The following is a 17720-nucleotide window of genomic DNA, read 5'->3' as shown; positions in this document are numbered from 1 at the left end:
GGTGTCAAAGGCCTCTTACCAGGGATCATGACGTGCAGCCCCTTGAGGTGCTCGTTGGTGACCCCGCTCTCCGTGCAGACTTTGTCCACGAAGCGGTTGATGAATCGCACCACGTAGTTGGCCACGTCAGAACTCTCGGCATCCTCAAACCCACTTTCCGTGTCGTAGCTCTCAGCCACGCTGCCAGCGATGCTGCCGGACAGGAGTAGGGAAGAGTCAACCCAGAACATCTCTCCTCTGCTGTGAGAGGCAGAGCCCAGGGGAGTTTCTTGATAGGAACCCAAGAGAGGTTCTGCTCTCGCTGCCAAACACTCCTGCGACCCGCATCAATCCTGACGCCAGCTGAACACCCTGGCTGCCCCAGGCACCCCCAGGGAGCTTTGGCCTCCCCATGGCACGGCCCGGCCTGGCCTTCCTGCCCTGCTGACCTGTTGGTGACGAAGCTGTTGCTGACACTCTCCACGTCCCCCAGCCCGGAGCTGCGCAGCAGCCGGTTCTTGCTGGTGTCGAGGGGCAGCAGCAGGTAGCTCATGCGGTTGGCGTAGTGGATGGCCTGGCTGAAGACAGTGCTCTCCTCCTTCTGGATCAGCTCCTGCTGCTTCTCTCGGCTCATGGTGGGCCAGAGCCTCAGCTGCTCCGACGCTATCTCCAGGGCAGACCTGGCTTCCTGCGGCCCCTCCGTGCTCTCCTGAAGGAGTCGGAAGGAGACATCAGGCGTCCACACAGACAGGAGACCCGCCCGCCTTCACTCCGGTTCCCACAGGGATCTCCCCACACCGGGACACCTCAGCCTGGCTCCACAGCCCTCTCAGGGCCCGCAGGGAGAGTGGCGGCTCTCCAGGGACACTGTCACCGTTGTCACCTCCTCACCTCATCTGCATGGTTCTCCTCGTTGTTGTCCAGGTACAAGGCTCGGATGTGGTTCTGCACGTCGCAGTAGAACATGGCCTCCCAGAACTGGATGTTGGTCCACACCACATGCTCCTGCACGCAGCTGTAGGCAAACTGCGTGATGCCTGGGCTCAGTTTCTGAGGAAGGAGAAGGTGGAAGAGAGTTTCACACAAACACAGCTCCGTGCCAAGCTCTCCGCTCCCTCCTGGGAAAGGCAACAGCCCCTTGGCCCGGCAGGAGGGACACTTGCATCAGAGCCCCTCCAGGCAAACTTCTGGGGTTCACCCAGCACCCACCCAGAGCCCCCCCAGGCCTCATGCTGCAGGTGCTTTAAGGGAGGTAGAATTTTATAGCAGCTCAACTCGACCAAGAGATCAAGCTGGTGCTTCTGAGCAGCCCCAGTTCCTGTGCACCCTTCCCGCGGGCGTTCCAGCCACCCCGGGAGCCTCGGGCCAGCGGTCGAACGCTACCGGGCAGGACCCTGCACCGAGGGGACAGTCTGCCCTGGGCCTGGCTGAGCGCTGGCTCTCGGTCCCTTGGCAGCCTCCGAGGGCTTCCGAGTCAGCGCAGGCCGTGCGGGGGGTGGGGACGTGGCTGATACTCACTCGGCAGAAAGCGGTGACCAGCGGCAAGAGCGCGGCTGCAATCCCGTGCTCGTCCATGGCAGTGCAGTCCTGGGGGAGAGAGCAGTGGTGGCAAGATTCACCACAGGACCCCCAGGCCCACTTCAATCCCTGCCCCAAGGGGAGACAAGCTCCTTGCCAAGAGACACCCTCACCAGCCCCCTCCTACCTGCAAGCAGCAGTTCATCATGCGGATGATGAAATCAAACTGCTGGTGGTCCAGCACCGCCCGGTTCTGCTGCACGTGCAGGTTCAGCTCCTGGGTCAGGCAGTGTCGGGCCGCTCGGCCCTTCATGGCACGCAGCACAGCGGGGAACAACTGCGGAGGAAAGAAGAAGTCACCCAGGAGAAAGACGGGGCCTGGTGGAGCTCGGGTCAGACAGTGAGGTCAAGGGCAGCCCATAGCAAGGAGGGGCTTCGCATTCTGGCTGACACCTGGGTGCTGGCGGATGGCTCACCCGTGCCCCGTCACGGAGGCAAACAGGAGCAGAACCCCCCATCTGGGCAGCAGAAGCAGAGCCCTGGGAGGGCCCCCAGCCCCGTTATCTCCACGGGACAGACCCTGGGGGTGGGGGGTACTGGGAGATGCAGAAATAGGGCTAAGCTGGTGCAGCAGAACGATCGGCCGAAAGCCCCGGGACACAACACGGAGGAACTGCACTGAGAGGGGAACACGTGAACGAATGGGACAGGGAATGTTCTCCCCAGCCAGCCACGGAGGAAAGGCAGAGCAACCCCCCTGCCCTCCCCTCAACTGCCAGCTCTGCAGGGCCCCCCCTCACCTTTTTGGCTTCTAACATCTTGTTCTCAAAGACGTAGGAGATGCAGTTCCTGACCACCTCCAGGCGCCGGGCGCTGTTGGCCAGGGCATTGCCGTTGCGCTCCATGATGGCAGCTGGGGAGAGAATAGCCCCTTAGTTCAGCTGGGGCAGGACTTTCACCCCTGGGTGGGGGGAGATGGGTGCCCCCTCCCCTGCTCCGCCTGGGCAGGGCTCTAGGCCCAAGAACTCGTGTGGGAGGAATAACCATGGGGGCTTCAGCCACCCCCTCGTGCTGGCTGATAGACCTCAGGGAGCTCTACCAGCCCAAGGGGCAGAAGCTAAGGGCAGCAGCTGCTTCTACAAGGCACTCTTTGCTCAGGCAGGACCCTCGGACATGCCGGAGCGTGAAAGAGAACCAGCAACCCCCAGTAAAGCTGCTCCTGAGCTGGGTTTTCCACGGCAGGGAAAGGCCCTCGGCGCACACATACCAATGGGGGGTCCCGAGGGCACCATGCACTTCTTCTCTGCCTTCACAGCCGGAGGAGCCGTCTGCAGCTTGGCGGTGGCCTGGTCGATGATCCACTGCACCGTCCCCTCATCCAAACGGGGAAAAGGCTTCTGGTGGAGGCGCAGGTGACAGCCTTCCGTGGGCTTCTGCACTTTGTGCATGGTCACCGCGGGGTACGGGTTCTCCTGGCACAGTAAAGACAGTTTCTTTTCAGGTGTGGGACGTCACGTGCCCTCTCCCAGGGCAGGAGCCCCAGTGAGGCGTCCTGCAGCAACCTCTGGGCCAAGCCCTCTCCCAGCTGGTATCTACAACCCCCAGAAGCCCAGAGCCCGGCACGCTCCGCTCCCAGGAGCCGCAAGGACACCTCGCTTTGGCCCTGGGCACAGCAGCGAGCAAAGGACCATCCAGGAGCTCGGTGCTGAGGCAGCTGCAGGCCCCGCAGGCGCTGCTCTGCTTTCAGAAGACCTTAGCTGGCCCACCCGGGTCAGAGGACAAGAGCAGCGGCTGCTCCAGAGCAACCCGAGCGTGTCCAGAGAAGGGCAACGGAGCTGGTGCAGGGTCTGGAGCACAGGTGTGATGGGGAGCAGCTGAGGGAACTGGGGGGGTTCAGTCTGGAGAAGAGGGGGCTGAGGGGAGACCTCCTGGCCCTCTCCAACTGCCTGAAAGGAGGGTGCAGAGAGGGGGGATGAGTCTCTTGAGCCAAGGAACCAGCGGCAGGCCAAGAGGGAATGGCCTCAAGCTGCGCCAGGGCAGGGTCAGACTGGCTCTTAGGAAGGATTTCTTTGCAGAAGGGGTCGTTGGGCGTTGGAATGGGCTGCCCAGGGCAGGGGGGAAGTCCCCATCCCTGGAGGGGTTGAAGAGTCGGGCTGACCCAGCGCTGAGGGATCTGGTGGAGTTGGGAACGGTCAGGGTGAGGTTCATGGTTGGACTGGAGGAGCTTCAAGGGATTTCCCAACCGAGATAATTCTGGGATTCTGTGAAAGGTGTGGAGTGCCTGATGCCCAGGCCACCTGAATCTGAGGAATCCCGCTCCTGGGAGTGGCTCATGCCAGGCCAGACCCTTCTGGGCCCATCAGCAGGTTTCCTGCCACACGTGGCAGCGCAGGGTGGGACAGGACCGTGCACCACGAGCACCCGTTCCAGCACGAGCTTACGGAACGGGGACAGACCGACCGGGGCTCCGTACCCCGCCCTGAGCAGCTTCCCCCTCCTGCACTCAGGCCTCCGGGACTCACATTTTTGTAAAGTTTCTCCGCCAGCTCCTTGATGTGCCGCAGTATTTTCTGCTTGTTCCCCTCTTCTGCGCGCATGCGCTTCACTTCGTAAGCCACAAGCTGGGAGAAGAAGAGAGGGGTGAGAGGAGCAGCTGCCTGCTTGGCAGGATCCAGCCACCCCTCCCATTGCTCTGGCCGCTGGGTCGACACTGCAGCTGGGGGGGGCGTCATGGCAGATCCCCAGCTGTGCCCCTCAAGGGGCAGGGAGAGCTGAGCAGAGCAAGGCCACGCGGGATGGTCAGGCAGGGGGGTGCTGCCCCCAAACTGCCGCTCACCTCGTCGAACAGGTCGATGGAGCGGTACGGGGCCCCCCGCTCAGTCACAAAGCCAGCGAACGCCATGCCCTCCAGCACCTTGGTGAGGAAGTCGTCCTCCGTCAGCCCCCTCTGCCCCAGGAAGGCTGCCTGGAAGAGGGGAGAGCACACACACCGTCAGCAGCACCACCTGGGCTGGCGCAGCAGCGTGGCCGACACGGGTGCAAGAAACCTGCACCAGGGGAAGCCGGAGCACAGCATGTCCCTCACTCCCGGCTACAGGTGCTAGTCTCATCCTGAACAACGCTCAGCGGGGGAGCTGGACCAGCCCCTTTCCAGGGGGAAGAGCCGGCAGGCACTGGGCTGGGTGCTGCACTGGAACCCAGACTGCCGAGTCCCCCAGCCCTCACCCTCTGGGAGAGAGGCAGGGCTGCTGCTGCGACCCCAGCAGCTGAGAAAGTGACATTCAGGCTGGCTGGTGCCACGCGCAGGTGCTGCACAGGGTGATCTTATGAAATGGAAGTTCGCTAGACTTTATTCATTTTACAGCAGTTTTACGAAAGGGCATTTTCTTGTGTTTACTGCATGTTTATGATTTTATGGAACTAATGAATCCTGTCGGGAATCTTTACTGACCATAAAAATACAGCTCCAACGCCCTCTGAGCATGCTGCTGACTTCAAGACCAGAGCACGTTTTGCAGTGCTGGCACAGCAAAGCCCGGGCTCACGCGCTCTCCCAACACACTTTTGGGGGTACAAAGCATTGCCCCCCTGACCCCACGGCGGGCTGGGCAGAGCGGGAAGGTGCCAGCAGCAGGAAGGCTCCTGCCTGCCTGTCCTCAGTGGCCCCGAGCGCGCCGCGGGGAGGGCAGGGCTGCATGATGAGGCCACGCCAAGCCGCAGCGCTCGGGTCCCTCTGCTCTCGCTCCCCGTCTGCTGCCTTTTTTCCTGAGTGAGGTCTCCTCCCAGGGATGCCCGAACACTTTAAGCTTTTCCCAGCTCTCCCTCCTGGTACAGCTAGCACCCCAGACGTGCCAGGGAGGGACTGCCCTGGCCTCTTTCCTCTCCCTAGATGTTAGGACAATGCCCCGCTGCAGGCCAGGACGTGAGGGACACGTTCCGTGAGCCTCCAAGGCTGCCCGAGGCCAGGGCCGCCAGCTGCGGCGCGTCCGACTGCACAAGGCATCAACAGGGAAGCGCTGTCTGACCTGCAAGACCTCAGGACAGTCAAGGACAAACAAGGGATGCAGGTGGACCCCGAAGCGATGCCAGAGAGCTCGCTTGCTGGAAACACAGAACCGTCTTCTAGATACAGCTGAAACCCCTCCACAGACCAACTCCTCCCAACCTCCGCCCAAACGTTATTCCACAGCACAGTCCGAAAAATTCTGCGGCGTGGAGCAGCCAGAGGGGAGTGCAGCAGGAACACGCTCCCCACTCTCCCCAGAGGCTCCCCCTCTTCCCCATCACCCCACTCCCAGCAGGTTTTACCCCTCCGGGAGCTGCCTGCCCAGCTTGGAGCAGAGCCAGGCCGGTGGCGTCAGCGAGCCCCGCACCTTGTGGAATCGGATGACGGGCTCGGGATGGATGCGGATGATGTGCAGACACCAGCGATAGCCCTGAAGCAGCTGTGCAAACAAGCGGAGGAAGACGGCACGGATCTCCTTATCCTGCAGAGAGGGAAGGACGGGGTGGTCACGGCATGGTGGGGGAGAGGGGGCAGATGAGCCAGCCCCTGAGTAAGGAGCTTACAGCCAGCACAGAGGTGAGGGGATCAAACCATGCGGCAGGGTCAGCATCTGCTGAGCGGGGCAGGAAACTCGGCAGAGATTCCAGGGAAAAGGGCACACGCGGGCTGGATTCCCTGTTCTGCCTCCCCTGCACAGCATCTCCCACACTGCACACAGAGGAGAAGGGAGCTCTCGCAGCCCTGGGCTTTGCTCAAGTGCCCAAATGTTTGGTGTCTGCCTCCAGCCCCTGCTCCAGTGTGGCAGTAAACCCGGGCTGGCTACTGAAACGGCACTGTTGGCTTCCAGGCCATGGCCTCCGTGTCCCGGCAGTGATGTGCCTCAACCTCAGCAACACCAAGACTGTGCCTGTGCTCTCCAGGCCCAGGAAAGGGGGTGCCCAGCAGGGACAGCAGCCTCCCCTTGAGGGTTGTCCCCTCCTTCCCGCTCCACTCACCTGCATTTTGAGAGAAGAGGCAGAAATTGTTGAAGGGGGGAATGCGAGATCTGCCACCTCCAGCTCTGGGTCCAAGACCTGCACAGAGAAGGCACAAAGCATGCTCAGGCCCTGGCCCAGGGTGATCTCTACCCAAGCAGCATCCCCAGAGCCCCAACAGCACTCCCAGAAAAGGCCCGAGGAGCTGGGAAACAGGGCTGGAACCACCAGGTACCAGAGAACGTGCCGTCGTGCAGGGGAAGCCTCAAGGCCTGACCCTTCCTCATGAAGCTTCGCTGCCCAGAGCGCGGACCCAGGGACAGCTCAGGGGAGTGAGGGCAGGGGGGAAGGGGAAGCCGCTCCAGCTCTGCGCACCAGGAGGGCTGGGGGCTCAGCACGGCGACAGGAGTGGCCCCCCCCGGCTCCCCCCGGGCCTAGCTGAGGAGCAGAAGCTGAGGCGTGCAGCGTTTGCCCTGGGCACGCTCTCGCAGGGCCGGCGCTCTCCGGCAACACGCAAGCAGAAAAGCTTCAGGGCCGCAGGTGCTTCCTGCCCACGGGCTGGGCGCCAGCCGCCCGCTTCCCAGAAACCCTTGGCAGAAGAAATTTCCCCCTGGCAGCGCCAAGACCGTGGGGATCGGGAAAGGTCCCTGCGGCGCCGCTCCAGCTCCCCTGGGGAAGTTGCGTGGTGCCCGAGGCGCTGGCAGCCTGCGGATGGGGGAGAGGTTCCGGCACTCACCATGGAGAGGGCTTCCCGCGTCTGCTGGAGCAGGGGTTCAGGGAGCAGGGAGATATGGACACACTCAGGGACGTTCACTGTCCCGCCGTCCAGGTCTGCGATGACAACGTCCAGCTGGAAGCAGAGGGACAGGCGTGAGGCAAGGCCAGGGCTCCCCGACACCCTCCCCAAGCCCTGCTCAGGAGAGGAGGGCCTGGGGCAGCGCCTGTCTCCTCTCCACCTTCGGTGAGTGCTCCAGCCCTCGGGAGTTATTTTCTCTTCCCCACCGTCACCAAACCCAAGCTGTAAAGGGATCCCATTGCTCCCTGCAAGGAAGGTGGCAGGAGGGGGACGCAGCTCTGCTCAGCAGGCACCTGCCCCCACTTCGTGGCACCTTTATCAGCCTGGGTGAGGCATCAAACACCAACCCCGGCCCAACACGGAGCCTGCTTAACCCGAGTGGCACGCTGCCGTTCCTTCAGGAGGCTGCAAAAAAGCTTGTTTCAGTTTAGATCAGACTCGTTGTGCTCTGATTTAATTCAGTTTCTGAACCAAAGTGCCAACACACCTCTGGGACTGGCGCTGCCGGATGAGTTTCAAAATTAAATCCTCGGTTAACCCCAGCCCCGAGCCCCGACGGCGCATGGCCCAGCCAGCCCTGCTTGGCTTGTGGGGCATGTCTGGACCGCAGCCCGGGCTGGCCAGCCTGGATAAGCTGAGCCTGTACAAGCTGGCGGGCTCAGCCTGCTGCCCCAGGCACCCTCAGGACAGCGCTCGCCGCTGTCACCCAAGCCCCGCGTCTTCCCTGCAGCGCTCCTGCCCCCGGCGCGAGGGACGGGGCACGCGGCCTCTCACCAGCTCCTGCGTCTCCGACTGGAAGATGGAGTGGACTCCGATAATGAAGGGGGTTGGCGTGCTCAGGACCTCAAGGAGCTGCGCAGGCAAGATGGGCACGTACGTGAAACTGCAACCAAAAAAGAGCATCACTGCACCCGTCCAGCCCCACTCTCTGCCCCAGCACCCTCCCCAATGCTGGAGGCTCCCCAGCTCCCTGCTGGCACCCCCAGCCCTCAGGCAGTATGTGCCCTACAGCCACACAAGGTTTCGAAGGCTCGCTGACGCTGACCATGATCATTCTCTGGCCCTGGAGCTATAATCTAAGTCTGATGGAGGGAAAGGTTTCCAGTGGAGCGGTTTAACTCCAAAAGCGAGCTTTCTTTGGAACACAAATGGCCTTTCTGCAGCAGGGGGGTATGGCAGGCTAGCATGGAAACAGCGCGACAGGAGCTGGCAGCACTGACAGCCCGTCTCTCTCCGCTGTCCCACTTGGGAGACGGGCCAGCAGCAGCCAGTCTGTGAGCTGGCACGTCCCCGCGGGCCAACAGCCTCACCACCTCCCCGGGGCGGGGGCCAGCAGGGTGCCAGCCCCCCCACAGGACTCACCGCAGCGGCCTGGCCACCACCAGCACCTTAACAAAAGCCCTGTGTGCCCGTGTCCCTTTCTAGGGAGGGCAGAAGTTGCACCGCAGCTTTCTGGAAGCCTCCCAGCATCCAGCCTTCCCCTTCAGCCAGACTTCATGCCCGGGGCCAGGCCAGAGGACTCCCATGGAAGCGATGCAGTGCTGCTCGGTGCTCAGCACAGGTTGCAGCGCAGCCGAGAGGAGGGAAAGGGGCCAGAGTCTGGAGAGAGAAGCACCTCTGGCCTCTCCCACATGCACCATGGGGTGATCACACGCTGCCAGGCCACATCCTGCAGCCCGACGGGCTTCCTTCCCTCTGCCAAGAGTTGCCATGGCTAGGAACAGTGTGCACCAGCAGCCCCTGGAGCTACAGACGCTGCTGGTGAAGCCTCGCTCCCTGCCCCCAGTGCCAGAGCCCCGGTCTGACCGAGAGAGGAGGGAGGCAGGGGTGGAAGGTTCGCGGCCCATTGCTGCCGTAGACGTTCTGGAATCCCAGAATCATCTGGGTTGGAAAAGCCCCTGAAGCTCCTCCGGTCCAACCATGAACCTCACCCTGACCGTTCCCAACTCCACCAGATCCCTCAGCGCTGGGTCAACCCGACTCTTCAACCCCTCCAGGGATGGGGACTCCCCCCCTGCCCTGGGCAGCCCATTCCAACGCCCAACAACCCCTTCTGCAAAGAAATCCTTCCGAAGAGCCAGTCTGACCCTGCCCTGGCGCAGCTTGAGGCCATTCCCTCTTGGCCTGCCGCTGGTTCCTTGGCTCAAGAGACTCATCCCCCCTCTCTGCACCCTCCTTTCAGGCAGTTGGAGAGGGCCAGGAGGTCTCCCCTCAGCCTCCTCTTCTCCACACTAAACCCTCCCAGTTCCCTCAGACGCTCCCCATCACACCTGTGCTCCACACCCTGCACCAGCTCCGTTGCCCTTCTCTAGACGCGCTCGAGTCATTCAATGGCCTTTTTGGAGGGAGGGGCCCAAAACTGAACCCACTCATCAAGGGGCGGCCTCACCAGTGCCGAGCACAGGGGTGAGATCCCTTCCCTGTCCCTGCTGGCCGTGCCATTTCCCATAGCTGATCTTATGCTGCACAGGCCAAAGGCTTCAGGAAACGGCATTTCAGCACAGCCAAGAGCTGTGGGCATTCACCCACCTGCCCCTTCGCCCCAGCACCCAACCACAGCCAGTTACCAGTCACAGCAGCCAGGAAAGCGGGAGGCAGCGAGGGGAGGCAGGACGGGCCGCACGGGCTCCAGGCTGCCGTCGGCGGGCTGAGGGGCTCCGGGAGCGGTGGGGTTCCCTCACCTGTACTTGAGGGGGAACATAAGCGCCAGGAGAGCCCGGCAGGCGTCAGTCAGTCTCTGGTAACTGCTGGAGAGAAACAGGATCTTGTGTTCCGTAAGCGCTGCACAGAAGAGATACAGCACGTTGGTGATGCCTGGGGAGAAAGGGAGAGAGAGAGCTCAGAAATGAGGGTTCCCCTCTCGCACCCCCTCCGGAGACCAAAATCCCCACGTGGGCTGGATCCCACCCCCCATTTCCACAACAGAGGAGCTCAGCATCCCCCCAGAGAGCCACTTCTGGGTCCCCCGAGGAAGCCCCTCTCCTGAGAGGTGCCCAGCAGCGTCCCCTCACCAGAGGCACAGGGCCAAAGGCCGCACACACCTCTGGGCGCTCCCTCCCACCGCCCAGGCTCTGTCTCGCGAGGTCTGGCCACAGGCTGGGCCCGAGCTGCCAGGATCCTGCCCTGCCAGGAACAGGAGGGCGAAGCGGGACCGGGGAAGGTCTCAGCCTGAGGTGGCCGCAGCTGGAGGAGAGCCCTGAGCTAACGAGGCGGGCTCAGGAGCGCGGGGGGAAGCGACGTGCGGGGCCTTCCCAGCCCAGGGCTTGGCCAGCTGGCTCTGGCACGGGAGGTGGTGGGAAGGGGCCGTGGGGAGAGTCTCACCCAGCTGGCGGAAGAGCAGGGCCACGCTGCAGCTGCTGACGGGAAGCGAGTCATTGATGGGGGTCTGGATCACCTGCCTGTCCCCCGCTCCCAGGGAGATCGTCCTCTGCAAGAGAAAACAGAGCCCGTCAGCCAAGCGAGGGGTGAGCATGAGCATGGACGGCAAGCTGGCTGCATGGAGGGCAAGCCAGCATCATGGGGGGCGAGCCAGCAGCATAGAGGGCAAGCTGGCTGCATGGAGGGCAAGCCAGTGACATGGAGGGCAAGCTGGCCGCATGGAGGGCAAGCTGGCTGCATGGAGGGCAAGCCGGCAGCGTGGAGGGCAAGCCGGTGGCGTGGAGGGCAAGTCGGCTGCGTGGGGGGCAAGCCGGCTGCGTGGGGGGCAAGCCAGAAGCATGGAGGGCAAGCTGGCTGCATGGAGGGCAAGCCAGCAGCGTGGAGGGCAAGCTGGCTGCGTGGGGGGCAAGCCGGCTGCGTGGGGGGCAAGCCAGAAGCATGGAAGGCAAGCCAGTGGCATGGGGGGCAAGCTGGCTGCATGGAGGGCAAGCCAGCTGCAGCCAGCAGCAGCCTGAATCCTCCGGTGCACAGGGCCAGGGCGACAGTGCCCTCGCAGCCAGCGGGCAGCGTGTCCCCTCACGGCAGCACGGCTGGAACGGGGCTGCTGCGGGCAGAGGACCCTGCGCCAAGACGCACCACGGGCGGGGCTGGGGCCAGGGACTGGGGCCAGGGGCTGGGGCAAGGAGGGAGACCCGCCGAACCAGCCAGCAGGCCCAGCCGGCACGAGCAGAAGGCGGCAGCGAGCCTCACGCTGCGAGGCAGCACGCAAGGGCTCCCCAGGACCTGGCACCCCCAGGGGAACCGCTCGCCTGCGCCGTGCCCAGCCCGAGCAGGCCCTGATGGCTGCGAACAGACAGACTGGGCACCGTCTCGTTGCTTCTTCTCCCATAGAATTTTTTTCCTGGAGCTAAGCTCATTCCCAGTGGCACAGGGAAGCCCACACGTCCCCACCCCCTCTCCCAGCTGCAGGGGCTGGGGCAGGACCAAACCACTGGCCCCCTTCTCCTCTTTCTACACCTCTCTAGGGGAAACACTCCTCTGCCAGAGCAGCTTTCGCCACACAACCCACCTCCTCGCTCGGCCTCCCACGGCTGCGAGAGCTCACGCCACCACCACAGCCCAGAAACCCGCCTCTGAGAGGGCAGAGCAGAACAAGCACCCCCAGCCTGGCCTTCCCGACTGGGCCACTGCCTTTTCACAACCCCCGGGAGAGCGCACGCATGAGAGGCCAACGGCGCGGGGCCAGCCCGCCGTGGCGCAGGAATTGACCCCCTTCCCCAGCGCCCGGGCACGCACTCCCCACGCCTGATGTTCCCCGTGTCCACCATTCCCCATGCCCGAGGGTGCTCGGCCCGAGGCAAGCAGCGCCCGGGCCTCCAGCTGCAGCCTGTGCCACCCGTAAGGAAATAGGAGAGAGGTGGCTAACGAGGAGACAGACCCCATGGAAGAAAAGGTGTGCGTACCACTGCTTCGTCGTCCGTGTCAAGCTGAGGTAGAGACAGACAGAGATGGCACAGTCAGTTAGAAACACACACACAGGCAGCAAGACAACAGGGAAGACGAACACGGGCAGAGGCCAACGACAAGCAGGGACCAACACTCTCGGAGAGGAGCGATGCGCACGCACACACAGCAAAAGCAACGGCTACGCCACTGGAAAAGAGCATTCAGACACAGTGGGAGAACAGGTAAAGCACGGGAAGGGAAGTGCCACCAACAAACTGTCCTCCCTGTGACACACCACTTGTTTCCACAGCACGAATCGATCCTGCAAGAACTGACGAATCATCGTACCAAAAAGCGCTGTCCCGTGCGCCACGGCGGCTCCAGAAGCCGCCCCAGTGCGAGCAGCCTCTCCCCTCCCGTACTGCCGCCGACACGTTCCCCCAGGGAGGAACCAGATGGAGTCGGACAGCTCTGGGCAGATCCTGCAGGAATGTTACGGCTTTGCCCTCGGCCAGAGCAAACCCAGGAGGCTTGGCATGGCCCCAGCCCCTGGGGGGGTGGGCAGCACCCTGCTGTCTTCTCCGAAGGACGCGGCTAGGGCGGCAGCCAGCCCTCTCCTGCACACACCAGCACCGTGCTGGGCCCTCCCAGGAGCTGCACGGCTCTGGATTGCCAGAGGAAGCACCAAAGCTGCGCCGGGCCAGGCCCACTAGTGACAGCACCCGCCCGAGAGCCCGCGCAGATACCCGGGTCCAGGCCAGCAGCCTCCCCTCGGGGCGCTGGGCCGCAGCGGTGGGAGAAACCGCAGGCCCCGGGGCCCCATCGTGCTGCCCCGGCCTCCGAGGCTCCTCCACCTGGGTGCAGCCCGGCTGTGAGAGAACCAGGTGGCATTTCTTGCTGGTGGAAAGGGAGCTCAGCTGAAAGTGGAGCCACTGAGGAGATGAGTGAACGTCCACAGTTACGTTCCAGGTGGCAGAGGAGCTCCAGGGCATTATGCTGCGGTCCCCAAACACCAGGGCTGCAGCTGGGCTCTCTCCACTCCTGCCATCCCCGAGTCAGCTTCGATCAGCCCTTCCTCACCCATCTGCTGCTCTCGTGAGCGAGGCTGAGCCCAGCTGGCTTCCCAGCGCAGGAGGAGGGCTGTGAGCAGAACGCACAGCTCAGGGGGTGAACACAGGAGGGTCATCTCTGACAGCTCCAGTTCTGGGCTCCCCGAGCCCCGTCCCTCAGGGCCGCCAGCCCCGCACAGGCACAAGGCAGCGGTCTGAGGCGAGAGCGCCAAGCTGCTCATCTGGCAAACGCTCGCCTTGCTTGGCCCGACTCCCCAGAGCTGCCTTGTCCCCGTTCTCACAGATGGCCCGTGACCACTTGGCTCCGGAGCAGCTCTCCAGGCAATCGGACAGGGCTGAGTGGAGGAACAAGCCCTCCCTGATGCAGGAATGACCAGAGACCACAGCACTTGTTTGCACAGATCGATGGGTGACTACGTAAGGCAGCTGCTGGTCGAGCCACCCCGTACGCCCTCCTGGAGGGAGCAAGGAGCCGAGACCAAGCTGCAGAGTCACGGCAAGCTGTAGCTAAGCGAAGCAGCGAGATCTTCTCAGCTGATCAGCTCCAGATCCCAGAGGTTTGTTGTTTCTACTCTCGAGTGCTGGGGAAGGCACTAGCCAAGCACTTGCCAGGAGCAGCACGCTGCAGCAGCTCCTGGGCTGCCAGCGCACTGAGCCAGACTCTGCCCACGAGTCAAACTGGCCTTGCTCAGCTCACCCCAGCACAGCCAAACTGGAATTCAGCTGAGGAAAAACCCCCCTGCTTCTGTCAGCACTGCTGAGGAGGCAGAAGCATGGCGAGGTAGAAGGGAAGGAGCAGGGCACCCACCTGAGCTCCCCCGGTGATGGGGATGGTACATGTCAGGAGGTTCCCGATGACGTTCTCCAAGGACACACTCAGGCCATCCACGTAGATGGTGTAGATCAGACCCAGGCTGTTCTGGAGAGGGAAGCACAGCGCAGCTGAGCACCAGGGCGGGAAGCAGAGGTGTACAGGGGAAACAGAATCCCAGAATCCCAGAATCATCTTGGTTAGAAAAGCCCTTGAAGTTCCTCCAGTCCAACCATGAACCTCACCCTGACCGTTCCCAACTCCACCAGATCCCTCAGCGCTGGGTCAACCCGACTCTTCAACCCCTCCAGGGATGGGGACTCCCCCCCTGCCCTGGGCAGCCCATTCCAACGCCCAACAACCCCTTCTGCAAAGAAATCCTTCCGAAGAGCCAGTCTGACCCTGCCCTGGCGCAGCTTGAGGCCATTCCCTCTTGGCCTGCCGCTGGTTCCTTGGCTCAAGAGACTCATCCCCCCTCTCTGCACCCTCCTCTCAGGGAGTTGCAGAGGGCCAGGAGGTCTCCCCTCAGCCTCCTCTTCTCCACACTAAACCCCGCCAGTTCCCTCAGACGCTCCCCATCACACCTGTGCTCCACACCCTGCACCAGCTCCGTTGCCCTTCTCTGGACACACTCGAGTCATTCAATGGGCTTTTTGGAGTCAGGGACCCAAAACTGAACCCACTCATCGAGGGGTGGCCTCACCAGTGCCGAGCACAGGGGTCAGATCCCTTCCCTGTCCCTGCTGGCCACGCTAGTGCTGATACAAACCCCCCAGCCTGGAGCACCGTCGCAGCGAGGGGCTGCCAGCACTTGTCTCCAAACAGAAACACGCCCTGTGACAGTCACCTCCTGGGCGCAGCGCTCGAGGTTTTGCCCCTCGGAGCTCCCTGGCAGCAGGACAGGGTGCTCAGCTTGCTGCCAGCCAGCAGCACCTCCCCAGCCCAGCACCGGCCCCACCAGCGCCATCCCCAGATGTGTCCCCTGGATGAGAGCTGCACAGAGGGGGTTCAAAAGCTCCACGGGCAGAGGTGACTGCAAACAGCTGGACTTCTCCAGCACCCCCAAGTGCTCCCAGTCCCTGCAGATTTGCATCAAATCTCATGGAAACCCCAAGGAAGGGATGGGAAGAAGACCCACTCCTGCGCAGGGGGCTGGCCCAGACACCCGGCTGGGTCCTGCTCCGCTCGTTGTCTACCTGCTGGCACAGCTGGGAAGCACCACCAGCTCAGAATTCCAGAATCATCCAGGCTGGAAAAGACCTTGAAGATCATCCAGTCCAACCATGAACCTCACACTGACCGTTCAGCTCCAGAGGGGCTGAGGGGGCAAAGCACAGCGCAGCGTTCAACACAGCTCCAACACACAGATGAATATGGAATTTGAGGAATTTGTCTTCGAGGAACCCTCTGGGCGGTTTTCTTTTAACTTAAACCATCTCCCCGTGTCAGTGAGGAGAAAACACAAACACTGGGGCTTTGAAGAGAAAGAAGCCAGGCAGTTCTGCATGCCGGGATAACCGAGTGAAGAGCAGGCTCATGCTCCCACAAGGTCACCAACAGTGGTGAAGGCTCCTGGCGTCACGCGTGTACAGTCAGGCCTCCCCCTGAGCAAGGGGCAGCATCGTCCTGACTGAGAGGGCCAACAGGGCCAGGTCTTGGGCTACGGAGATCTCTCACCAGAGAAGAGGAGAAGCCACAACCACCGAAGTCCTGAGCTGGGGAAGCAACAGGCTGCACTTCAAATGCAGCCAGTGAAACCCGTCCGCTTGCCCGAAGGGCAGGGGTAGTGTTCCCGGCTGTCACCCTTCTCCCGGCAGGGACAGGGAGCAGCCACGGGAGAGGCTCAACAGGCAAACACACCGTGTCCCACCACAACTGGAGCCTGAAAGCAGCTTCGGCTCCCCTCAGGCAGGCCAGAGGCACGAGGCACTCGCTGCCACGGAGCAGAGACCCTGCTCCCACAGTGGCCATGCTCAGAGACCTTCTGGGGACTGGTTTGTGCCCCAGCTAAGGGGGAAAAGGCCCAAGGCCCAGAACAGCAGGACTGTAGCGCTCTTGTTGCTCATCTGCTCCTCAAAAATCACTGAGGTGGATAATTCAAGCAACCGAGCAATGAAATCCGGCAGCCAAAGGCACAACGCAAACGTGACGGGGGCCTTGGCCCAGCAGGAGAGCGGCCGCCCCGCAGCCCGGCTCATCTCCCTCTGCTCTCCCAGGCTGGAAAAAACGAACAGCTTGTGCGTGTCAGCAAAGCCCAGCTCTGCCGACGGCCGGGCCTGGGGAACCCCACCCCAGACATGAGGCTGACCACACGCTGCGGCCGCCCGTGACAAGGGAAAGACAGCGGTGATGCAGGCTCCTGTCTGTTCCCACGCTCTTCTACCTTGGCCTTACCGCTCCTGCTCGCTGGGAAGGAGTCGCCGTTTCAACACCATCTATCAGCCATGGCAGGCTGGGCTCCAGCTCAGACAACTCTCCCAATAAAATACCTCAATATAGAGACTTTCCTACTGCGAGGGTGGGTGACACCGGCACAGGTTGCCCAGAGAAGTTGTACAGTTGCCAACCTTGGAGATATTCAAAACTCAACTGGGTGATACGCAGACAACCAGCTCGAGTGGGGGTTGGACCAGAGACCTCCAGAGTGACGTGGGGTGGGGCTGGGAGCCTGCGATGCCCAAGGGTTCTGCTGTTTGAAGCAGCTCCAGGCCAGAAAACAGAGGGAGTTCTTTTTTTCCCCTGTCAGTTATTAATGTCTCGAGCACTGAAGGCCCTGAGGGAACCCTGTGTGCCTGTTCACAGAGCGGGCTGGGAACAGGAGGTTCAAGAACAGGGCAGAGCCCAGAAGTGATATCCTGGTGGTGGGAGGGGGAAAAGGAAGGCCACAGCCCGGCCTGAGGCAGAACGCTGCCCTCCTACGAGCCCGGCACCCGGAACCCACTGTAAATGCCGGGAGCTCCCTCCTTGGGAGCAAGGCAGCAGCGAGGCAGCCAGCCTGCTCGGTCTGGAGGAGGCTGCCCGCACCCCCCCGGCCCAGCCGTGGAGCTGCGCACACAATGCCCGTGCAGGAGGTTTGCAAACACACCAGCCTGCAGCCCCGTGCCCTCCCAAACCCTTCGCATTTTAAAGAAAATAAAGATGGCAAAGATAAACGCTCCCGCAGGAACGGGCTGTTCTTCACGGTTTTTCTATTAACAAAACTGGGTCACGGCCACCAGCTGCCCGGCGTGGCCGAGCCCTTGGCTCACTGCGCTGCCGCCGAGCGTTGGGCTTCAGCATGCAGGGGACAGGCCACGCTGCCACGGGGACCTGTGCCAGGCTGCTCCTACACCTCCTGTTCCTGGCAGCGACGACGTGGCTCCTGGTTGCTCCCAGAGCCAGAAAAGTCTTTACCCAGGTTGTTCTCCTCTCCCTGCTGAGCAGAGGCCCCCTGCCCCAGCCCCAGGGTATTTCGGACTTACCCTGAACACATCTGCATGGTCCAGCCGTGACACCAGCACCAAGCTTTTGGGAGCAAAGAGCTGTGCGGGTTGAACTGGAGATGAAGGCTCCTTTTCCTCCTCCTCCTCCTCCTCCTGCCCTTCACCATTCCTGGGGTGGCTCTGAGGCTAGGGAGGCACAGCAGCCAAGTCCCAGGGTTAGAGAAAGGATGCTCAGCCCTGACACCAGGGCCCAGATTCCCCCGAGGCGGGGAAAACAGGGACCACTGGCCAAAGCCGAAGGTAGTCGGACGCTTCCCCGC

At 62.5% G+C, this 17720-nt stretch overlaps 1 protein-coding gene across 6 annotated transcripts in view; it reads right to left on the bottom strand.

Annotated features, from left to right (window-relative positions):
• SBF1 (SET binding factor 1) overlaps positions 1–17720 on the bottom strand; it is an 81830-nt gene that overhangs the window by 16356 nt on the left and 47754 nt on the right. For 4 of the 6 annotated variants that reach the window (XM_074869572.1, XM_074869573.1, XM_074869574.1 and 1 more), the window contains exons 4-20: positions 17440–17586; positions 13976–14086; positions 10595–10700; positions 9955–10087; positions 8048–8156; positions 7214–7327; positions 6499–6576; positions 5871–5984; positions 4334–4462; positions 4020–4118; positions 2765–2969; positions 2298–2410; positions 1685–1834; positions 1498–1566; positions 871–1029; positions 429–688; positions 20–192 (exon numbers count right to left, since the gene is read on the bottom strand). In XM_074869572.1, coding sequence (XP_074725673.1) covers positions 20–192; positions 429–688; positions 871–1029; positions 1498–1566; positions 1685–1834; positions 2298–2410; positions 2765–2969; positions 4020–4118; positions 4334–4462; positions 5871–5984; positions 6499–6576; positions 7214–7327; positions 8048–8156; positions 9955–10087; positions 10595–10700; positions 13976–14086; positions 17440–17586 — 2269 coding nt within the window. Of the gene's footprint in view, positions 1–19; positions 193–428; positions 689–870; positions 1030–1497; positions 1567–1684; positions 1835–2297; positions 2411–2764; positions 2970–4019; positions 4119–4333; positions 4463–5870; positions 5985–6498; positions 6577–7213; positions 7328–8047; positions 8157–9954; positions 10088–10594; positions 10701–12114; positions 12616–13975; positions 14087–17439; positions 17587–17720 lie in introns of those variants that run through there. The other 2 variants (XM_074869576.1, XM_074869577.1) reach the window with 2 other exon arrangements.

Source organism: Strix uralensis, chromosome 5, assembly GCF_047716275.1.
Source record: "Strix uralensis isolate ZFMK-TIS-50842 chromosome 5, bStrUra1, whole genome shotgun sequence".
Classification (NCBI taxonomy): domain Eukaryota; kingdom Metazoa; phylum Chordata; class Aves; order Strigiformes; family Strigidae; genus Strix; species Strix uralensis.
Note: the sequence above shows the minus strand (reverse complement) of the source record. Positions and strands in the feature narration are given on the sequence as shown.